Raw genomic sequence first — 23,129 nt, 5'->3', positions numbered from 1 at the left:
TTTTTTTCTATTCTCTGGCCAGACCATGTGACTGAACAATTTCCATTTTCCCTCTTCAAAGCATCCTGTGATCATTTTGCTCCAGCTCCACTTTGTCGCATGTTTTCCATTTCCTGTTACTCACTGCTTCAAGTTCACTACATTGAAAAGTATGCCCAGTTACTGATCCACTATAAAGTTCTTTCAGTGTTTGTTTTTATGATCATCGAAAAACATTTGGGCACAAAATACATATATCAAATGAAAAAAATAAACAATACTTGGGAGAAAAGTTTTATGCTGTATTGAAACACAAACAATAGTCTGTGAACATGTTGAAGCAGTATCAGAATGATTTTGGAGACTTTCAGAAGACCTGCTACTTGCTCCTGCCAATAGCACGCAACTCCTCCCCTACTCCACATTGCTCACATGCTCCATCTCTGGCAGTTATATTTTCAATGAACTCCTTGTTTTTCTTACGTAAACAACTCAATATTTACAATACTTATATCAGATAACAATTTCTGAATATAGAACTACCAATAACTACAAAAGATTCAGAAATTTGTTTCACAGCTACACTATATATACACACAGAGAAATACCTGCCCTATCAAAGGCCGTAAAGGTTGAGTTCCTGTTTTGTCACGCAGTTCATCTGCATAGCTTGTTAAGCCCTGCAGGGATTTCCATTCTCTCAATATACAGTAGGCAGCACTCTTTGGCATAATCAGAAGTTATAAGACACCTCAATCCAAGTTTGTGCGGGTTCACAGTTATGATGTAGAAAAAATCGCTATCCTCTTATTGTTCATTAAGGGAGCCCCTCTTCCAATGGTTTCTTTGATTCATGAGGCCTGTGAAAACACCAAACACAAATGCTTGAGTAATATAGCAAATGTAAATTTACTTTTAAACATAACTTCAGTCTTTTGGAGATTGAGCTTTTGGACAATGAATCTATGCAACAAACTATCAATATTTTCAGAGAAAATAAAATAAAATGTGCATTCATACAAACACACACACATACAACATTACTAAAAATGATGAATTCATATGAATAAAAATTCTACAACATGCCTCAAAACGGCTGTAGACCTTCCTCTGTTTACGCATTTGCTCCATCTTTTGTAGTAACATCTCCCGCTCTTCTGGTGTAGCCTTGGAGGACCAGGGCCTTCCTGAATAATTTGAAAACAAATTATCTGCAGGGCGAACCTCACCCTTTTTGGCTTCGTTGGGTGCATCAAGAGTCTGCTTGGACTGGGAAGATCTGCTTTGGTTCTTTGCTGAAATTTGCTCTAAAAGAACTTTAGTGTCATCTCTAAGGTTGCTGCAAGAGATAACATTTGCAGTAGATGTCTGATGGGCAGACATTTTCGATTTTGCATTCTCTGCAAATGAAGATTGATTTTCTAAATTACTGTTTACAGTTAAATGTGATTTTTCTGACACCTCTGCTAAGTTAGTGACAGTGTTTTCTACCTGTGGTGTTGTTTGTTTCATTTTATCAACCTCATTAGAGTCTGTTGCAGTAGAAACCTCTATGTGAGCTATCTTGGGCCCTGCATCTACAGCTGAAGGGTCATGACTCTGAGTTTGCTGTGTAATGGTGTCAGATTTCTGGCACTTATCTGTTTTCTCAGGCTTTGAGTCATTTTGACAGCTAGATTGCATAGAGTTTGATGAAAAGCTAGATTGTAATTGTGTTATTCCCTGAGTTGAGTTGATCTCATTCGAGGACAGGCAAGACTCTGGAGAACCTTGAGACTGAGTTAAGCACACCTCCACTGAATCAAGACTAGTTAAAGCACCATTGTCTGCGTCTTTAACTGTAGGAGTTATATATGGTTTGGCCCATGCTTGTGTTTTGTTTAGTTCCACTTGGCTACCACAAGGTGTAACAGTTTCAGATTGGGAATGTTTAGCTGGGAAACATGAGACTGTGGTGACTGCATTTTGAGATATGCTATTTTCTTTTTGAGTATTGTTAGCCTCTGGAATGGGTATTAGTTTTCTAAGGCCTTCAGATAAGTTCTCATCTTTTTTCTCATTCATACAGTCAGACTTGTTTGCAGTGATGCCTTGAAGGGATTCATTTTTTGTTTCAATAGGATGTTTGGAGGTGTCTGTCTCCATTTTGGTGGGATTTTGGGGTAGCTCACTTTCTGTTATACTGAGGTGCTGGGACGAGTCAGTCTCTGTTGGAACAGACTGCTGGAAAGAGTTTGTGGCTGTTACAGTGTTCTTCTGGAAAGAGTCTGTGACTGTTGAAGTGGATTTCTGGTAAGTGTTTATGACTGCTGCAGTGGGCTCAGGGGAAGAATCTGTCTCTGTTGCAATGGGCTGGTGGGAAAAGTCTGTGTCTGAGGAGTCTGTGACTGTTGCAGTGGGCTGCTGGGAAGAGTCTTTGTCTGTTGCAGTGGGCTGCTGGGAAGGGTCTGTTTCTTTTGCAGTGGGCTGTTGGGAAGAGTCTGTGTCTGCTGCAATGGGCTCCCAGGAATTGTCATTCTCTGTTGCAGTGGGCTGTTCAGAAGAGTTGGTCTCTGTTGCAATGGGCTGCTGGGAAGAGTCTGTCTCTGTTGCAGTGGGCTGTTGGGAAGAGTCTGTCTTTGTTGCAGTGGGCTGCTGGGAAGAGTCTGTCTGTGTAGCAGTGGGCTGCTGGGAAGAATCAGTTGCTGTTGCAGTGGGCTTCTGGGAAGAGCCTGTCTCTGTTGCAGTGGGCTGTTGGGAAGAGTCTCTCTCTGTTGCAGTGGGCTGCTGGGAAGAGCCTGTCTCTATTGCAGTGGGCTGCTGGGAAGAGTCTCTCTCTGTTGCAGTGGGCTGTTGGGAAGAGTCTCTCTCTGTTGCAGTGGGCTGCTGGGAAGAGCCTGTCTCTGTTGCAGTGGGCTGCTGGGAAGAGTCTGTCTCTGTTGCAGTGGGCTGCTGGGAAGAGTCTGTCTCTGTTGCAGTGGGCTGCTGGGAAGAGTCTGTCTCTGTTGCAGTGGGCTGCTGGGAAGAGCCTGTCTCTGCTGCAGTGGGCTGCTGGGAAGAGTCAGTCTCTGTTGCAGTGGGCTGCTGGGAAGAGCCTGTCTCTATTGCAGTGGGCTGCTGGGAAGAGTCTCTCTCTGTTGCAGTGGGCTGTTGGGAAGGGTCTGTCTCTGTTGCAGTGGGCTTCTGGGAAGAGTCAGTCTCTGTTGCAGTGGGCTGCTGGGAAGAGCCTGTTTCTTTTGCAGTGGGCTGCTGGGAAGAGCCTGTTTCTGTTGCAGTGGGCTGTTGGGAAGAGTCTCTCTCTGTTGCAGTGGGCTGCTGGGAAGAGCCTGTCTCTATTGCAGTGGGCTGCTGGGAAGAGTCTCTCTCTGTTGCAGTGGGCTGTTGGGAAGAGTCTCTCTCTGTTGCAGTGGGCTGCTGGGAAGAGCCTGTCTCTGTTGCAGTGGGCTGCTGGGAAGAGTCTGTCTCTGTTGCAGTGGGCTGCTGGGAAGAGTCTGTCTCTGTTGCAGTGGGCTGCTGGGAAGAGTCTGTCTCTGTTGCAGTGGGCTGCTGGGAAGAGCCTGTCTCTGCTGCAGTGGGCTGCTGGGAAGAGTCAGTCTCTGTTGCAGTGGGCTGCTGGGAAGAGTCAGTCTCTGTTGCAGTGGGTTGCTGGGAAGAATCATTCTCTGTTGCAGTGGGCTGCTGGGAAGGGTCTGTCTCTGTTGCAGTGGGCTTCTGGGAAGAGTCAGTCTCTGTTGCAGTGGGCTGCTGGGAAGAGCCTGTTTCTTTTGCAGTGGGCTGCTGGGAAGAGCCTGTTTCTGTTGCAGTGGGCTTCTGGGAAGAGTCTGTCTCTGTTGCAGTGGGTTGCTGGGAAGAATCATTCTCTGTTGCAGTGGGCTGCTGGGAAGGGTCTGTCTCTGTTGCAGTGGGCTTCTGGGAAGAGTCAGTCTCTGTTGCAGTGGGCTGCTGGGAAGAGCCTGTCTCTGTTGCAGTGGGCTGCTGGGAAGAGTCTGTCTCTGTTGCAGTGGGCTTCTGGGAAGAGTCTGTCTCTGTTGCAGTTGGCTCCTGGGAAGAGTCTGTCTCTGTTGCAGTGGGCTGCTGGGAAGAGTCAGTTGCTGTTGCAGTGGGTTGCTGGGAAGAATCTGTCTCCAGTGCAGTAGACTTTTGAGGAAGGTCTGTCTCCATTTGATGTTGAGAAGAGTCTCCTTTAATTGTGGTGAAGTGATGTGATGATTCACCTTTTGCTGCAGTTGGCCGTTCGAAAGAGTCCGTTTCTGTTGTAATAGGGAAGTCTTTTGAAGTTCCACTTTCTGTAGCAGAGGGGTGCAGGGAAACGTTTTTCCCCACCGCAGCAGACTGTTGAAAACAGTCTGTTTTAGATGCAGGAGTGTGTTGAGAAGAGTCTGCCTCTGGTGAGGTAGATTTTTGTGAAGGTTCACTTTCTGTGGTAGTGGGTGGTTTGGAAGAGTCGACTTCCATTAAAGTATGCTGATGAGAAGAGTTTTTCTCTGTTACAGAGTGGTGTTGGGAATACACATTTTCTGCTGTAGATGGTTCAGCCCCTACTGCTGTGGAGTGTTTAGAAATATCTGCCCCAGTTTCATTAAGGTGTTGAGAAGAGTCTGCCTTTATTGCAGTGGGGTGTTTATTGGAACTAATTCCAGTTGTATGTAAAAATGCTGGGGATGGAACTGTATATTTGTGATCATTTTTTGAAGGTACACAAGTATCTACAATTGCATGGTTTGCTGTTGAATTAGAATCAAGAGGTACAGAATCAGAGCATGTGCAAGAAACATTGGATAAATTCTGTGCAAGAGTTTGTAAATCATTTGCAGACAGACTTCCCTCATTTGTAGTGGTGTGTAGTGATGATACACACTTTGTCTGTTGTAACATCATAGGCAGACCACTCTCAGTCGCAATGGCATGGGAGGGATCTGTTTCATTAGGAATATGATATTGGTTGAGGCCAGATTCTGTTGAGGTAGTATCTAATGCAACAGAAATGACTTGATTTTGTGAGGCACAGAAAGGCTTTTGTGAAACAATGTTTAAAATGGGGGGTGTCTGGTTTTTAGCTGTAGATACTGTTCTTGCCTCTTCTTTTAGTGCTTGTTCAATGTCTCCCTTGAAATTTTTTAAAGATGAGCCAGACATTTCTGCAAGTTGTTTCTTAAATCTAATTTTTTCAGCATCAGTAGCTCTATGTAGGATGTCTTTACTCGATTCCTCACATTTGGTGTCTTTATAGGTTTCTTTAATCTCTGTGACAGAGGTATTTTTTGACTTGAGTGGAGTTTCTGGGATCTTGAAAACATGTCCTGTTTCTTTATCTGCATCAATAGTTGAAGGTTTCTCTGGTAGAGTAAACTTTTGGGTGGCTTTCATAGGATTGCTCTGAGAAGCCTTTGCTGCTGCAAGTTTGCGTTTGGCTGCTAACTCTTTGAAATACCTCAGCCTACAGTCAGGGTCATTCATATCTATGAAAGAAGATGACTTTTGCAATAAATTAGATTCATCTCTTTGGCTGTTTGTTCCAGGAACTGTAACCTTATCTACATCAGAAGTTTCACCCATTTTGTTCAGTTTATCCTCAGGCTGTGCAGACTCTGAGGCAGAGTTATCAAATGTGGCTGGCTTTGCCAAACTGCTCCACTGAAATGGTTGAAATGGAGAACCAGTTCTCCTTTTATCCAAGATTTGTGACACACGAGCTGAAAGTTTTGAAGCTTCATCTCCATCTTTTTCTTCACCAGTATCTTTCATCTCTTCTGATGCATGCAAATCCAAATTTGAACTGAATATCAGCGAGTGTCTCAGTCTGGAACTCCTCTGGACTTGTTGGTTGGGTTTCCTCCTGAGGAACTCTTCACTTATCCGGCTAGTCTCTTTATGTTCTCTATTCTGTGTCTCCTCCACTTTGTCACCCTCAGTGGTGCAAGAAGACTCTGAAGTTGATGCTGGTGTTGTTTTGATATTTCTTTGTGATAAGTTATATGGATGATTAACTGAACTGTCAGGCACAATAGAATTATTCTGAATTTTGGCAAACATGGTATTTTCCTTAGGTGAAGGTATCCTGTTAAACTCTCTATTTCCTAGTCTAATTTCAGGACGTATGGGGCCACAAGGAGCTTCTTGCGTAAAACATGGAATGTCATCACATGCAGTGGATCCTTCAAGTTCAGCTAAATCCAGCTCTCCTGCATCATCATATGCACTAAGGTATGAGCTGATTCTCCAGTCCCGCAGGCCTTGCTTTTGACTCACATCCTGTGCTTTGCGGTTTACATTGAATAAATGTTTCTGTTCTGGTGGGTTTGGTTGTGTTGGGGAGGTCTGACATGTATAAGAATGTCCCATGCTATGTCTCTTGAGATTGGACTGCACAGGTGGTATTAAATTTATTGGATCATGTCCTTCCTCCATAGCAGGTTGAGACTGCAGGTATCTTTGAATATGGTCATAAGCTCCAGGTGGTTCATCCTTATCTACCTCATGAGGGTAGGCAGGCCCTGAAAACTGATCAATGTGTTGGCCTTGGCCTCTACACCTTCCATACATGTCATAACCAGATTGTAATCCAGCTCCCTTGTGAATACGTGGTTCCTGTGCAAAGTGACCACCATGGGGAATTGCTCCCTCCATGTACTGCCTTCCTCTTATTGTTAGATGGTTTTCAGGGGGAATATATTCATAATCAGGAATATTTTCAGAGCTATGTCCTTTGGAGCCAACCGTTTCATTTGGTCCTCTCATTTGCCTTCCGTGCTCTATAAATTGATGGTCCCCTCTATATTGCTGGGCAGCATGCAGGTTCATGTTCCTCTGAATAGAGGGATTTGCTTCTGCTGCACTGTGGATGGATTCACTCCTAAAAGGTAACATTTTGTAACCCAAACTATCTTCTGTAGTATGGCCAGCCAATTCCATGCCCATGGTTGGATATTCTCTGTTTAACATGTGGGTCTTTTCTGTGTTGTAGTAGCTTTCAGGTTCTCCACTAGAGTGCTGCATATTTGCCAAAACATTTTCAACAACCAGTGGCTCTGAATGGGCAAAGAGAATCCGAAACTCTTCATCAAAGGTGGTTACAAGCTGTCCCAAAAAGAGATGAGCAAGACAGCGATGTATCTTCTCAAAAGACCACATAAAGCTGCAACACAAAATGAGAAAATGTATTAACCAACAGATATTAAATGACCATACCAACCTCAGAACACAGTACATCAAAAAAAAAAAAAAAAAAAAATCCCCACATATATTTCACATATAATCAATATAAATTCAAAATATTTTTATGGTTTACAAAAAAGAAAAGAAAAAACAAAACAGACAGAAAACATTAAACATTAAAAGTTAAAATGCACCTACCTATAGTTGCCACTTAAAACAGCTCTGCAGTCTACCAGTATAAAGCGATCCATCATCTGACCCTTAAAGGTCTTTCCTGTTCGGCAGTGATAGGTACTACCAGATACAGTTCTTACCCGCATGAACTGCAAGTAAAAAGAATATTAATGCATTTACACCAGATTTAAAATAACCACATTTTAAGTTTTAAAGTGTACCACCTTATGGTAAAAAATTGTAAAGTCTTAATGCTCACATATAATGTTCATACAAAATTATAAAAATAAGTATGTAACAGTACTTTCCTACTATTTCTATCATAGGAAATTATATTTCTATCATATTCATGATATTTCAGTTTTATGATTGGAAAAATAAATAAATAAATACATTTAAAAAAATCAATGCTAAGGCCATTCCTTCATATGCTGATTTTGAGTTGTAAATCTATAAATCATTAGAAAATGACTACAAAACACTCCTAAGGACTACTCAATTTGTGATAAACATCTATGAAAAGTACCCACTTTTATTTCATCCAGATTCACCCTACAGTTGTTGACCATTGCAACAAAATGGTGAGCATTCATTTCATCAAGAAGAACATAAACAGCTACACCACGTTTCGCTGCACCAAGGATATCAGCAAAGATATCAACATCTGTAAACATATCCATTACCACAGCGATAACCTAGAACAAGAAATAAAAAATACATTACTCAAAGAAAAAAAAACATTATGGGGGAGGGGGGGTCTGCAGAATATGCATGATATTTTTACAGAACAAAGGCATTGTGTGAATAGCATTACTATAGTCAACAGTGCATGTAATTGCATGCCATTTCATGCCATCATTGATCACACCAACTATTATGATATTACACGACAGATCTTGTGTCAGTTAGGAATTCAGCATTTTTCATCTAGCACCTCTGAGCAATTTGAAACTAGAAACCGGCAGTTATAATGTCTAAATTGAAATAATTTAATTCGGTTGTGTTTGCCAATTAAACAAAGTTCTCATTAGATTCTACAAACCTAATGAGTGCTTAATAGCTGTCAATATGTCAAGTTTAGCATGAAAGACCAGCTGTGAAACTTGTGTGACCAGTCTGCATTACTAAGCTCTGACTGCTTACTTGTGAAAACAGTACCAAAGTGATTAAAATCACTGAGCAAAAAGGGAAGACAATCTATATTTACTGACTTCTGCCATGTACTAATAATATCTTTCTTATTACTGCTCTTGAACAGAATGTAAAACTCACTTGTTTTGCATTCTTGATCATTCTGCGGACTTGCTCCTTGATACTGGGCATCTCGGGGTCAGGCGGGTTCACCAATGTAGTGACCTCAGTGGGTCCAATAAATCTGAATTGCTGCGGCCAGCCTAGGTCCAGGCTGGGAGCATCATGGTCTGAATGTACTGGCCAGTAAGTATCAGAAGAGCCATCTACATCTTCAGCCATGCATCGCCTCTCTGGTTGGGCAATATGATGTGGAGCCTGAACCATGCATTTGATATACTCAATCTCTGAACAGGATAAGAAATCAACCACATCTGCTTTCTGAAGAAACCCATAGTAACCCTCCAGGTCAACTTCAACCAGGGCATCAATTGCCATTCGGTATTCCTCACGGTAATGAGGGGGCAGGTAGTTGGGGTCCAGGGGATTGTCCCCGGCAGAGGAGCACTGGGAACGATGTGCCATATTTACACCTGCACCAATGCAAAATAAAAATAAAATAGTATTAATTAGAATACTCCTTAATTCCACATGAGGGGAACATCTGTTTGTTCCCCAAGTACATTAAACATATGAGAATCAAACATGTGCCTAGTTTATTGTAGGTGCACACATTTTCATAAAGCCTAAACAAATTAACCAAGATTTATGATGGATACATTTAAAATCTTATTTAAATAATAGAAAAATACTACTGACATAAATGGAAACATGTAGGAGGGCTTTCAGGTTTCTTACAATTTTTTCAATTGAGTAGCCTAGTTAAATGTTATTTTTTTATAGTCATCCAGTGACATCCAAATCACTAAGAATATAAATGTTACAAAAATCCAGAAATCTAATGTTACACTCATATCCTAGATTACACAAGTCATAAAATCACACTATGATTTCAGTTAATCCCTTTTGTATTATATATTTACAAATAACTATTAAAATGGTCACAAACTGGACAGTTATGGTTACTTGTGGTCATCATGCAATAAATAAACAGTCATAACTTTGTCATTGCAACCTAATGAAGGTCTTAAAGGGTTAAATACAATATGGATACTGAAACAGAAGGAAAAAAATAAACGAACACGGCGTCCATTTCAAGTCTAAAAGCCACATTAAAGTAATCTTAGTTAACACGTCAAGTGAAAAGATCTCTGGGCTTTCTATTAAATCTGATCTATTATAATGTCAGCAAAATATCACTTGTAATAATTTCAAAAAGTCGAAAAGCACGATTCCTGTACTTTATCAGCAGGTCATTAAAAATTAATCTGAAAAGATCTCACATCTGGTTCAATAACACCGGGGTGTGTCGCAACAACAACAGCCCACCATTTAGGGGCTAAACTTGTCAGATTTGATCTCACTTGTATTCATTTAAACACAAATCATGCACTGTTAACTTTATCACAAACATGTTTTCTTTCTCGTGAGGTTACATAAGGTTACTCCGTTACATTTATTTTATATTCGCGAATCGTGAATCTCTCAAAGCTTCGCTGCTATAAGCAACAAAAAAGTACAATTATGAAATATAATTACGATTTAAAGTTTTATCACATAGATTTAAACTCAACTTACCAGTCTAAAGTGCCGTTTCCCCTTAATTCCCTGTGTAAAATCCCTTCATCGATGTCAGACCGTCATGACGAACGACTGACGCTTTAACTTTCAACTCCAGCTGAAGAAGAGGACACACACATCAGCCAACACACACACACACACACACACACACACCGAGGCAGACATGCACATACACAGGCAAAACCTGTTTGTGTTTGCGCTCATGACAAAAGAATGTTACATTCATGCTCAAAATAAGCATTTGTCCATCTTTTTAAAAACAGATACACTTTCGTGAGTTTCTTGGTGAAGTTGTTAAGGACAGACAGATGTCTTGACAAGGATTGATTCCATAAAATTATTGATTTCCATACGAGTTTATGCAAAGTTAATCATTCTCAATCCCAGTCAATATTTAACTGAACAACACGCGATCCTGATAACAAAGACTTGATCTGGAGCTCAAATGCACACAAATTGGAGAATAGCCTATGTGTTGGCTGAACACAGTCAGTCAGAGGTCACAGGAAAGCTTCCACTCAGCAATAACACAGCTCATACGAATACATATGATATTATTAAAATCATCAGTACTGAATTAATTTAATAGCAAACAATTTACTTTCAGTATAGTAGGTCTGAATTGTAGGAATTCCAATGTACAAATAATACTGATTAACAAGAACTTATTTAGACAAGGCCATACAACTGTTATGAACATTCTTTATGTCAGATATATTATCTGGCTAACCAGTGATTGATTTTACTTTGTATATTAAAAAAAAAAAAAAGAACTTTGTATGCACAATTGAAGTGCAGATAAAATAATGGGTTCAAATTAGACTGAACTTGTTTGGCCCGAAACAGATAACTTCTGTAAAGACAGCAGGGCCAGAAAACAAACAAACAAAAAAAAACAACGGTCTTTGTGAACAAAACTGAAACATGTGATGGGTAGCAACTAATTACAGTGATATACATAATTTATCACTATGCATGTTATATATTTATATAAGAAAATACTAACAACATGTATGTTCGTACTTTCAGTAATTGATGATCAGTATGCATGTTCCTTGTAAAGCAGTGTAAAATTTCCCTTCATGTTATGCAGGAAGAAGTTATTTAAATTCACAGTGACTTGTAGGCAGGTATGATGACAAAATTTTCAGTTTAAAGCAAATGATAACTAAAATTTTAAAACATATATCAATATCAATATCAAACGCAATTACAAATGTTTTTGGAAGTTGCATTTAAAATCCAGTAGGCTCAAATATCTTACTGGACATGTGCTGAATAAGCATTATGTTTTTGCCGAAAGCATAATGTTCTAAAAAAACATATACACAATGCTATTGTTACAATCTTGTTTGCAGAGTTTCAGAATAAGGGTGTGGCTTTATGTATATGCCAGCGTCACCATGGGCAACAGAGATTAAATGTTTTTTATCTGGAGGTGATTACTAACCAAAGTGCGATTAGTTCTTGAAGGAGAAACACTTCACTTCTAACTTTACACCCAATGCTTTGCCACAAAATGCTTGAACATTTCTCAAATCACACTGTCAAATTCACCTCAGTTTTAAGTGTGCATTGTACAACTGTGACTGTGTGGCAGTCTATTTTGATGAAAGCTAAAAATGTTCCATATAAATTACATTTAATTAATTTATTTTTTTGCACTGATGTGCTTATATAAATTTTTGACAGCTACTCAAACAAAAACAGTTTCACATCTGATTTATAGTCTGTACACAAACTCAAGCTCACATTTATTAGACAGTAAGTGCTATTGATCCAATGTTTGTAAAGTTTGTGTTCTATAATGCTTTTATGAATTTGTTTCCCTTCCAAGTATAACTCGGCTATGGGAGGGCTACAGGATATGATGTCACTTCTCAAGTGCATGCCTGAACAATCCTGCATTGTTTCAACAGACACCGCCCTAAAGCACATATTGCAAGCAGTGTTAAGGGTGAAAATGTACGTGAACTCATATCTAAAAACATTCCAAGTACAGAAGTCACATGTTTTCACAGATATCACTTCATAGCTAATCTGCATGTGTTTATACTTGTTGTGCTCATCACAGATATTTAATGCCCTATGAAATGTCTTGACATGCACAGATTTCTTTTTTGTGCTGACATATGAAAAGGACATATCTAAGGCGTAGCCCCTGTTATTATCAAAAAATCAATAACCATTTATTGAGTCACAGTTAAAGCTATACTTGCTTTTGCAAGTCAGAGGTATAGGTGGTGATCATGGGTATAGGGCATTCTTATCTGAAAGACAAAAATATGACTACATTATAAATACCAAGGTTTGCCTGTTTGGCATGGTCCAGGATAGCATTGTTTTTTTTGTTTTTTTTTACAGGAAGCAAAATATTTTGCAAATAATTCATTATACAATTGTTTGTTTCACCAGTGGCCATTATTTTGAACTGCACTTAAATGCACAACATATATGCAGTATGCATTCACATATATGAAAATATCTGAGAAAAAGATTTTCTGTAGTTATTGTATCGGGGGTGTTGTTGAACAGCTAACATTCTGCTTTGTGCCAGTTATTCTCCATCTCTAAGAGCATCTACAAAAGATGCTGTAAAGCTTTGTACACAAATAATATGAAAATTATGTTTTGGCCAGCAGCCAGATCCATGCAAATAAGAGCACTCCATCATTTTGTCAGAATCCAGTTGAATATTATTTGAATGCATATTGAAAAGAGAGGCGGGACTGTATTAGCAGCACTAATATTAATTAAACAGCATGTGTAAAAGTAGAAAGACTGTACAAATTACTATACAGAATTTATGGGACAAAAATAAATTTTCAAATCTGACATATAATTTGATTTGTAGACATGTTAATGGATGTGAAATTAACAAGCAGGGTGTCATGATAGATACAATTAGATATCTAACTAATCTCACAAGTTTTTACCAAACAACTAAACTAGAATTATCATAAATTTTTAGAGGGGGAGGATTGTAACTACTTTCCAAAGTACTTACTGGTCTCACAATGACTGCCCGAAATAGGCCAGTGTATATTTACCACAATTGTCAGTGTGACGAACTCACATCTGTCTGTGCTAGGCATTTTATGTTTTGATTCAGTATTTCCAAGTTGTCTGCACTTTTGAATAAGAGCTCTCCTTGTGTGTTTTTATGCCCTATTTTGAATTAAAATGCTTAAAATAAAATTAACAGTGGTGAAGGAAGTAACAACAGTATTATTTTCTTTACACTAATTTACAGAGTAGGATTTCTTAACTACTTTAATTGGTTTAGATAAAGTGGAAATATTATATCGAAGTTTAAAACATAAAGACACAAGAAACTTTCCCTGTTCAACAATCTAACCTGCACTTGCATTTTTCCTCATGGACAAGTCCTGGAAGGGTTTCTTAGTCATATCACGTAACAACTCTGAGGTGCTTCAGGGTTCAGTGCTCCACCCGCTGCTTTTCTCAATTTACACTTCTCCAAAGGTTTTTAACCTTGGGGTCTGATGACATGATAACCAGATGACATTGAATTAACAGATTAAATGTTAAAAAGATTCATTTAAAATATTTGTATCAGACAACGTAACAAAGAAACACTTACAACCCAAGCATTTCAGCAGGAAAAATTTAAAAAAAGAGGAAAATTAACTTCTTGAAAAAAAAAAAAAAACTAATTTGTGTAAAAATAATTGTATATAATTTTCTTCTTTTAACTCTAATTTTTCAGTTGTGTAAATGTACACACAGGTGAGTGCAGGTATTTTCCCATGTAGTCTATAGTGTGCTAGCAATCTACTTAAACTAGAACTGTGTGAATGCCTATAAGCCATTTGTCATCTTTTTATACAATGCTAGTGACAAATTACCAGAAAGTGTCCCACTTTACCTATTCATACTACACATATCGTACACACCTCACTAGAAGTTTCCACCATGCTAAAAATATCAGGTCAGACCTACAAAAGGATGAAAACTGAAAGAAACACAGACTGACAGATGAGCCCGTGCACACCTCATAAAATAATGTGATATGGCATTTCCTCCTCGGGTTATAGGCCTTCATCAGCCTTCGTACTGTGTGTAAACAAATCCAGGTTGCTTGAAGCACTGGTTATATAGATATGCATGTTTGATTAGTCTAAACAAGTGTTAGCTAATTATGAGCTGGCTGTGACTGACAAATGAGGTAGTTATTGATTTGTAGACTTTCGGATTCCGGATTTTCTGCAACTTGTTTGAGGGACCAGTTTCAGAATCCCACAAATCCCCCTTTTCTAAATTGTTCCAAGTTTAAAAATGTAGCCTTTAGATTGAATCCAATGCAGAATAGCGACAAATAGAAAATCTAGTTAACAGATTAAGCTTTAGCGAAACTATGTGAGAGAGACCTGACAGGGAATGTTGCACAAATAGTTTCTTTTCAGTATTGGTCAGACCTGTTCACTCATTAGGCTTCAGTGTGAATTCAGTGCAGCAAACGTGGGACAGTGTTAAAGAGAAAGATTTACAGCTCAGCTCGGAGAGGAAGAGAACTGGTTTCAGGTATTACTTAAGTTTGCATTTAAAATATGAAGGAACAAAGAAACAAAATTCCTCCCATACCTACATGTGAGCGAACGAGAAAAGACATATTTGTTTAGCCGCAGGAAGAATGCTTGGAGATCAACCACAGGATTTCAGAACAAAATGAAGTGTGGATGAGCTGCAAAACTTATAATGTGACTCCTGTACTGTACAATAGCTCATTATTATCCATTTTCCTGAAATGATCTCTGTAACTGACATGAGGATAATGAAAAGTCATTATAAGAAATAAAATATATTTGTATGTACACAGAAGAAAGTAGGTAATGGGGTTACATGAGTAAAAGATGACAGTTTTTTCATTTACGCATGATTTGTCAAATTTTGCTTTTGTTACTTCATAAAAACATCTTAAGACCATTAAATGAAGCTAAACTAAATGTATAAACTGTTTTAACACAGTAAATACCTTCTTTTATTAATGCAACTTAGAGACTAAAGATACAAGAATGAACAAGACAGGTTGCATGCTTGCACTGTGGTTTATGACTCTTTCATTAAGGATTTTAAGAGAATTTAATTGAACTGGATCATTTCCATATCCAAGAGCTTCTTCTCTTTAACCAGAAAGCATTACACAATCACTCTTGTCTTCTGCCCCCTGCTGGGTATTTTGTGATGCTATAGTTGTTCAAAACCTTTCCCTTTAACGCCATAAAACATTAGGACAGACTGAAAGCTATTTCTTTCCCGAAAAATATTAACTTAAAAAACAGAAGTTTCATTCAGTCTTGCAACAATGAACAAAGAAACTATAACACACAGCATATTATAGCATGGATTCATGATTAAATCTGATTAAAGGATATAAATATTTTTGGGGACATTATTTTGTAAGTGAATCACAATGTGCACATCAGCAGACCTCTTATAATAACAGTTTGCAAAAGTGGTGAGGAGGGAACAGTATACTTCTCCACAAGCATGAACTGTCTAAAATAGCTGACACAGCAGTATTTCACTAGTTGTTTACCCCTTTCCTAACCAAACCAGCAATTTCCAAACCACATATGCATAATTTATGCTACTATAAATTAAAGCAACAGTTCTACATTTATACCAGACACATTCAGTTATTCAGCAGAAGTCAATACAACCATCAGCTTGCTGCAACAGCCAACAGGTTTCATGTCAGTATTCAACATGTCATCAAAAGATAAAGTGAAGTCATATAAAACAAAACCTGTTCATTTAAAAAGATTAATGACTATATGTATAGAAATAAATTGTTTTAAGTTTTTTTTTCAGTGTAGTCATTGTTTAGTATTCACACATGATCTCTTAACGGTAATTCATTTACCAGTAAAGACTTTGTGAAATGGGCTTTTGTGTTCGTGTAGTGATTAAAACTTGCCTGACCTATCAGTGGCGGATACAGAACGTCATTAATAGGTGGGCCTGGTGAATATACGGAGGGGCCTCGGGTTTTTTAATCTTATAAATTAAATTATCCGTTCCATGTGCGGTGCAGTGCAGAGATCGTTTCCGCACCGAGTCTATTTCTGATGTGTTGCACGCGCTGAATTAAAGTTACAGGCTGACAGTGCATGGTTCGTGGTCAAAATGAACACAGATTGACATGAAAATATAATAATCTCACCATAAATGCGTTTAATTAAATAAAATGTAGTAATCTCACCATAAATGCATTTAATTTAATTATACTCTAAATTATTTATTAATTCGTTATTATTAAAATTAAAAAAATAAATTGTTTTTATTAATCTGATTGGGTAGGCCCACCCATAAATCCGCGCCTGCCTATCACACATTAAAGACAAATTAAAAACACACCCTTATACACATATATTCATGTATATTCATAGTTATGCACATTAGAACGTGGACTTGTTACAACTGTTTAGTAGTATCATTTCAATCTTCAGGTTCATCTTGACCCTGCTCTGACTGACACAACTTGGGTCTACAGCACAGCACTCCAGGAGTGACGTTGGAGGATGCAGTTCTTCCACCACCCAATCACAGCACTCGGGAGGCGGGCGCTCGCCATTTGCGCCAGAAGCTCCGCGCTTCGCGAGTGAGACGTAAACAAACATTCACGTGTGTTTGACTCTGCTTTTATTTGATGTTGTAAATAAGTGCCAGTTCATGTTAACGCGTTTGTGTTTATTTATCATTTAGTGAATGAGTGAGACTTGATCATGGCAGGAGTCATCCGCAGACTCGACGAGACTGTCGTGAACCGCATCGCGGCCGGAGAGATCATCCAGCGGCCCGCCAATGCCATCAAAGAGATGATGGAGAACTGGTGACACTATCATAACTTCTGTCTGATGAGGTTTTATTAAATAATGCCTAATAACCGGTGTCGGAGAGGTTCATCATTAATAAACAAACAAGTACTGACTAAAACTAATATAGTAACTAATAAAGCTTATCGATTACTAACGATTGGTGTCATGTCACTTTATTATACATTATTATCTGGCACGACTTTACATATCACTAATAAACACGTTTGTTTAATGCAAAAGTTCTTTATTTAGCCTTTATTGTTGCAATTGCCAACTTGAACTAAAACTATTAAATTAGTTTCATTAAATGAAATACAGCAGAAATGAAATGTATACTTCCTACGAAAATTAGAAATATCTTATATTGGCCACAACTCGAAGAACTAAACGTACAAAAAATATACATAAAATATACATTTCAAAAGTAGCACAATTAATAAATTAATGAAAACTAATTGAAAAAATAAAAAATAAAAGGTAATTATAATTTTTTTGTTAAATAAATTCTACAGCAGTATATAAATAGTACTAAAATATTAAAATTATACTAAAACAACACAATACTAATAATGACAGTAATACTAAAATCTACAGTAGCAGAAAAAAACGAAAAAAAGTTTGTGATGTTTAAAAAATGTCTATATTAATCATAAACCTGGGCACCAGCTGTTCATTGTTAAAGCAAATTTGTTCATATGAATAAGGAACACAAAGGACTCCTGTTATGTGAAATGAGGCTATGTCAAAAACTGCATATGACACAATATGAGACACTAATATTTGTTTTAAATCCTCAGTTTGGATGCAAAGGCCACAAATATCCAGATAACAGTGAAAGAAGGTGGACTGAAGCTCATCCTCATTCAGGACAACGGCACTGGAATCAGGGTAAATCACTTATCTTTACCCTGCACATATTGATAGACATTGTTAAATGACAAATTACTTATTTGGAGCATGATGTGCTTTTATTTTTTTGCAGAAAGATGATATGGGAATAGTCTGTGAGCGTTTTACAACCAGCAAGCTTCAGTCTTTTGAGGACTTGTCATCAATCGCAACATATGGATTCAGAGGAGAGGTACGAATCACTTCAGCTGATCGCAGTGCGTTTCCTGATCAGCTGAACTAAATCAACTCTCTTCTTCTTCTTTTATAGGCTCTCGCCAGTATAAGTCATGTAGCTCATGTCACAATCAACACAAAAACAGCGGATGCAAAATGTGCCTACAGGTAATTTTCTCATTTTTTATATTGACATACAATTGTATACTTTTGTATGTATTTCACCAGACATGCTGAATTGTTTTATTGTTTTCCTTTATGAAGTGGTCTGGTTTTGTTTACAGGGCCAGTTACTGTGACGGGAAGCTGAAAGCTCCACCCAAGCCCTGTGCTGGAAACCAGGGGACGTTGTTTTCTGTAGGTTTACCTGGAATTAAGTCATATTTTCCACGCTTTCCACCACAATTAATCCATTTTTATTCCAGGTAGAGGATCTGGTCTATAATGTGTCTACTCGACGAAAAGCCCTGAAGAGCCCCAGCGAGGAATATTCTATAATCATTGAGGTTGTGAGCAGGTGTGTTCATGAGAACCAGAAGGTTTTTGTTCTGCCTTGAGATCTTGAATGATTATCCATGTCAACCTGTATGCGTTTCTTGTCATGCAGATACGCCATTCACAACTCTGGGAAAAGCTTTTCCGTCAAGAAGGTCAAATGCTAAAACATTTCTGCTCATTTAAATAAACAAAAATGGAAATTAAATAAATTATAAACAAACTTAAACTTATTTCTGTTAGAAGTCAATGACAACTTTAACTAAAATTAGAAGGGACACATGAAATATATTTTGAATAAAGTCTATAGTAGTATATTAATGATATTAAAGTAAGACGATTAAAGTGTATTTAAATTTGTATATTATCCTTTATTTTAGCAAGGGGAGATGGTTGCAGATGTGAAGACCCTTCAGAACGCCTCGGTGCTGGACAATATTCGTGTGGTGTTTGGGGTAGCTGTTAGCAGGTACTTTTATTTGACCATTTCTGGGTACTGTGAACATTTTTAACCTCATTTTAACCAAAGGATCCGTTGATCGGATGTAAAGCAAACATTCATATTTGTGTTTCAGGGAGCTGATTGAAGTCGAGTGTGAGGATCAGAAACTCGCTTTTAAAATGAAGGGCTACATCTCCAATGCAAACTACTCTGTCAAGAAATGCATCCTTTTTTTTTTAATCAACCGTATGAGTTTGCTTCTATCTCAGTTTTTAAAAGCAATGGAAAAGTAGTATTTGTCTTTATGAGGAATGATCACTGTTCTGATCGATATCATTTCAATACAGGACTGTCATAATTCTGTTGTCTTCTAGATCGGTTGGTGGAGTCTAGCGCCTTGAAGAAAGCTATTGAAACCGTCTACACTGCTTATCTTCCCAAAAACACTCATCCTTATCTTTATCTTAGGTAAATCACTTTATGGAAGTATACACATCGTTCAAAAGTTTGAGGTCAGTAGGATAAAAAAAAAAACTTTTTATTGTTTTATTCCATCAAAGAATCCTGAAACAGATGTATCACTGGTTCCACAAAAATATTAATCTTTTTAACATTAATAATAACAAATGTTTCTTGAACAGCAAATCTGCATATTAGAATGATTTCTGAAGGATCATGTGACACTAAAGACTGGAGTAATGATGCTGAAAATTCAGCATTGCATCACAGGAATAAATTACATTTCATAATACAATACAATTTAAAGCAGTTCTTTGGAATTTTAATGATATTTCACAATATTATTTATTTATTTTTTTTGTAATTTTGATCAAATAAATGCAGCCTGGTGAGCATAAGAGACTTCTTACGAAAAAAAATGTTTCTGACTTTTGAATACTAGTGAAGTCTTCTTTTTACATTCATGTAAAAGATATCTGGGAATGTTTTACTAATACTGTACAGTTGCTTTCATTCTGAAGTTTAGAGATTGCTCCTCAAAACATTGATGTGAACGTCCACCCCACCAAGCACGAGGTGCACTTCCTGTACGAGGACAGCATCATCGAGAGCATTCAGAAACACATCGAGAGTAAACTGCTCGGCTCAAACTCCTCACGCACATAATTCACACAGGTGAACCTTCAATAACAGGAGTCAATATTTCACATCATCTAATCCAGCCAACCTTTGACTAATTTGCATGATCCACAGACTCTGCTTCCAGGACTTTCGGTGTCCACCAGCGAGACGAAAGCCTGTAGTGCCTCAGCAGATTCCCAGAAACGCGTATACGCCCATCAGATGTTCCGCACTGACAGCAAAGTCCAGAAGCTGGATGCATTTCTTCAGCCATCAGCCTCATCGTCTGCTGCTCAGAGCAGGTCAGATAAAGCCTCCAGCTCCTCCACTGCTGCTCAAGGTTCAGCCAAACCAGACGACTCAGAGCTGCTCAAAGCTCTTGATGTTCTTGAGCCCTGTGATGCCGAGGATCAACAGACAGACAGTCAACCTCCTCCTGAGGAAGCACCACCAAGGTGAAATGCAGAAAACAGGCTGTTGATGACTTTTGTGTGGCACTTCAGTTATGCGAAAGGTTGCCATTTTTTATGATCACACTGTTTGAGAAAATAGCCCCAGTCATTAACCTCTCTACTTCCATTGCTTTCTTTCCAAGCTGAAGATCAACCTGTTGTTTTCTTCTATCTGTCTTTCAGGAAAAAGCCTCACGTTGAGGAGGTGAAGGAGGATTTGACGGCCACCTCTCTACCCAGGAGACGCATCATTAAACTGACCAGCATAAAGGAGATCCAGCAAGATATTGAACAGCAGACTCACAAAGGCTAAACAATATCCACTTCAAGAAATAGAACAGACTGAAATTTTAGCATTACTTACCGTATATTTAGTTATCAATATCACATGATCCTTCAGAAATCATTCTAATATGCTGATTTGCTGCTCAAGAAACATTTCTCATTATTAGTTTTGAAAACAGTTGTGCTGCTTCATATTTTTGTGAAAGCTCCAGTACATAGTTTTTTCAGGATGCTTTGATGAACAACAGAATTAATTCAGAATAGCAATTTTATAAAATGTCTTTACTGTCACTTTAATGCATCCTTGCTGAATAAAAAGATGTATTTCTTAATGGTAGTGTAAACATTAATGTAATGAATTTAGTGTCGTCTCAGAGTGCTGTGTTCTCCGCAGGTTTACAGGATCTGCTCCAGAATCACTAATTTGTAGGTTCAGTCGATCCTCAGTGGACTCTAGTGCAGCACCAGACCAAACTCTACCTGCTCAATACAACTAAACTCAGGTTAGAACCACATCTATTACAGTCCATTCATGACTATGCTTTTGAAGTTGATTTGATTTAAGTATTTTCTACAGATTTTTAAAATATGTGCATCAACAAACCTACTTCTCTCTCCTGTTTTCTACAGTCAGGAGCTGTTTTATCAAATTTTGATCTACGATTTTGGTAATTTCGGGGTCCTACAATTGTCGGTGTGTTGTTGTATTTATTAAATTTTTGTAATACGTACATTTGTAAAACAATGTTTTTTTTTTTTTTAATTAAAAACAATCTTGTTAATTATATGATATATCACATACATTCAACAAATGAAAAACTAAAGTAGTGTTTCTTTAGAATCCAGCTCCGCTCTATGATTTGGCCATGTTGGCTCTGGATTCAGAGGAGTGGATGGACAGAGGAGGACGGTCCAAAAGAAGGACTGGCTCAGTATATTGTGGATTTCCTGAAGCAGAAAGCAGAAATGCTGGAAGAGTACTTTTCTCTGGAAATAGATGGAGTAAGTGACAAATTCTAAACTTACATCAGTATAACTTATTGATAATAAGCTCAAGAGGCTGTATTTATTTTACCTAAGGTTGTTGCTACTAGATAATGAATGCCTAAAACTTCCTTAACCATGTTTAAAAAAGAAATAAATCACTCAAGTGGATTATTTCTTTTACAAAACTGATGCATTTCCTTACAGGAGGGGAACCTGACTGGTCTGCCGATGCTGCTTGATAATTACTCTCCTGCCATGGAGGGACTTCCCATGTTCATTCTGCGTTTAGCTACTGAGGTCAGCATTTTATTGAATTGTAGTTTATTGGGTTTTGTATTTAATGGTCATTGGTTAAAAAATCTAATCCAGATGCAACTAAAAGACTGATGGATACTGCAGGTGAACTGGGATAGAGAAAAGGAATGTTTTCATGACTTCAGCATAGAATGCAGTCACTTCTATTCCATAAGGAAACAATAAACACTGGAGCCGGATGGAGAAGAGCCACAGGTACTTCAAATATTACACACAAAAATCAGAAATAATTTTGGGCTGTGTGTGTGTGCATATATATATATATATAGCATAAACTGCAAGAGAAATAGAATATGCTGTTCTGAACATAATGCATTCAGGTTTATTTTAGGTTTATGTCAGTGATCTTTGATTTAATAGGAAAATTGACTGAAACCCAAATGATTTTTATGTTAGAGATTAACTGTTAATTATTTGTAGGATGCAGAGATGAGCTGGCAGTGGAAGGTGGAGCATGTGCTTTTCAAAGCGCTCCGCTCTCTCTTCAGTCCTCCAAAACACTTCAGTGAAGACGGCAGCGTTCTGCAGATTGCCAGCCTGCCTGAACTCTACAAAGTCTTTGAAAGATGCTGAATTTGAGTACTCTGTTGTTCAGTGTAATGCTTTCAGTGCTGTACTACCAAAAATTGCAGGGTTTTTTTTTGTTGTTGTTGGTCAGCTGACAAACTCAAAATGACTGACAACCCGTCACATTATTTAAGATGACTAATTAACATTAAACCAAGAATGTATAGATATCTGTATGGCAAATGAATAAAAAAGACTATTTTGAAATATTGAAATATGAAATACAGTTTTCATTACCGTCAACTGGTGGAACTGTCTTTCACATTTATGCATTTGTCAGATGCTTTTATCCAAAGCTAACTAGATCAAACAGAACATAATCAGAACATAATTTCAAAATAATATTTAAAGTGAAGTATGTCATTTTGTACCACTAACAGTACCAACCTGAATGGCAAAAATTAAAGGAATATTTTGGGGAAGTCGTGGCCTAATGGTTAGAGAGTCGGACTCGCAATCGAAGGGTTGTGAGTTCGAGTC

General features: G+C 38.0%; 1 protein-coding gene and 1 pseudogene across 1 annotated transcript; one reads left to right on the top strand and one right to left on the bottom strand.

Moving 5' to 3' along the window:
• Positions 1 to 830: 830 nt before the first annotated feature.
• On the bottom strand, positions 831 to 10,237 carry LOC132110285 (protein FAM83H-like). The gene is made up of 8 exons (XM_059516857.1): positions 10,117 to 10,237; positions 8,560 to 9,011; positions 7,818 to 7,982; positions 7,312 to 7,436; positions 5,035 to 7,093; positions 2,054 to 4,290; positions 1,204 to 1,318; positions 831 to 839 (listed from the first exon to the last, which is right to left on the bottom strand). Exons 2-8 carry the CDS (start codon positions 9,001 to 9,003, stop codon positions 831 to 833), a joined length of 5,154 nt encoding a protein of 1,717 aa, XP_059372840.1. The 5' UTR covers positions 9,004 to 9,011; positions 10,117 to 10,237.
• A 6,421-nt stretch (positions 10,238 to 16,658) lies between these two features.
• On the top strand, positions 16,659 to 23,060 carry LOC132110448 (DNA mismatch repair protein Mlh1-like; annotated as a pseudogene).
• The last annotated feature ends 69 nt before the right edge of the window (positions 23,061 to 23,129 follow it).

Source organism: Carassius carassius, chromosome 30 (assembly GCF_963082965.1).
Source record: "Carassius carassius chromosome 30, fCarCar2.1, whole genome shotgun sequence".
NCBI classification, from domain to species: domain Eukaryota; kingdom Metazoa; phylum Chordata; class Actinopteri; order Cypriniformes; family Cyprinidae; genus Carassius; species Carassius carassius.
Note: the sequence above shows the minus strand (reverse complement) of the source record. Positions and strands in the feature narration are given on the sequence as shown.

Coding starts and splice junctions, on each gene's coding strand:
- LOC132110285 (XM_059516857.1), bottom strand. CDS start 9,003: ATGGCACATCGTTCCCAGTGCTCCTCTGCCGGGGACAATCCCCTGGAC. Junction 7,437..7,817: donor TGAATCTGGATGAAATAAAA/GTGGGTACTTTT, acceptor TTTTACTTGCAG/TTCATGCGGGTAAGAACTGT. Junction 4,291..5,034: donor AACAAGCACTAAAAGAAGAG/GCAAGAACAGTA, acceptor TGTTTTCAACAG/TCTGCTGCGGTGGGGAAAAA.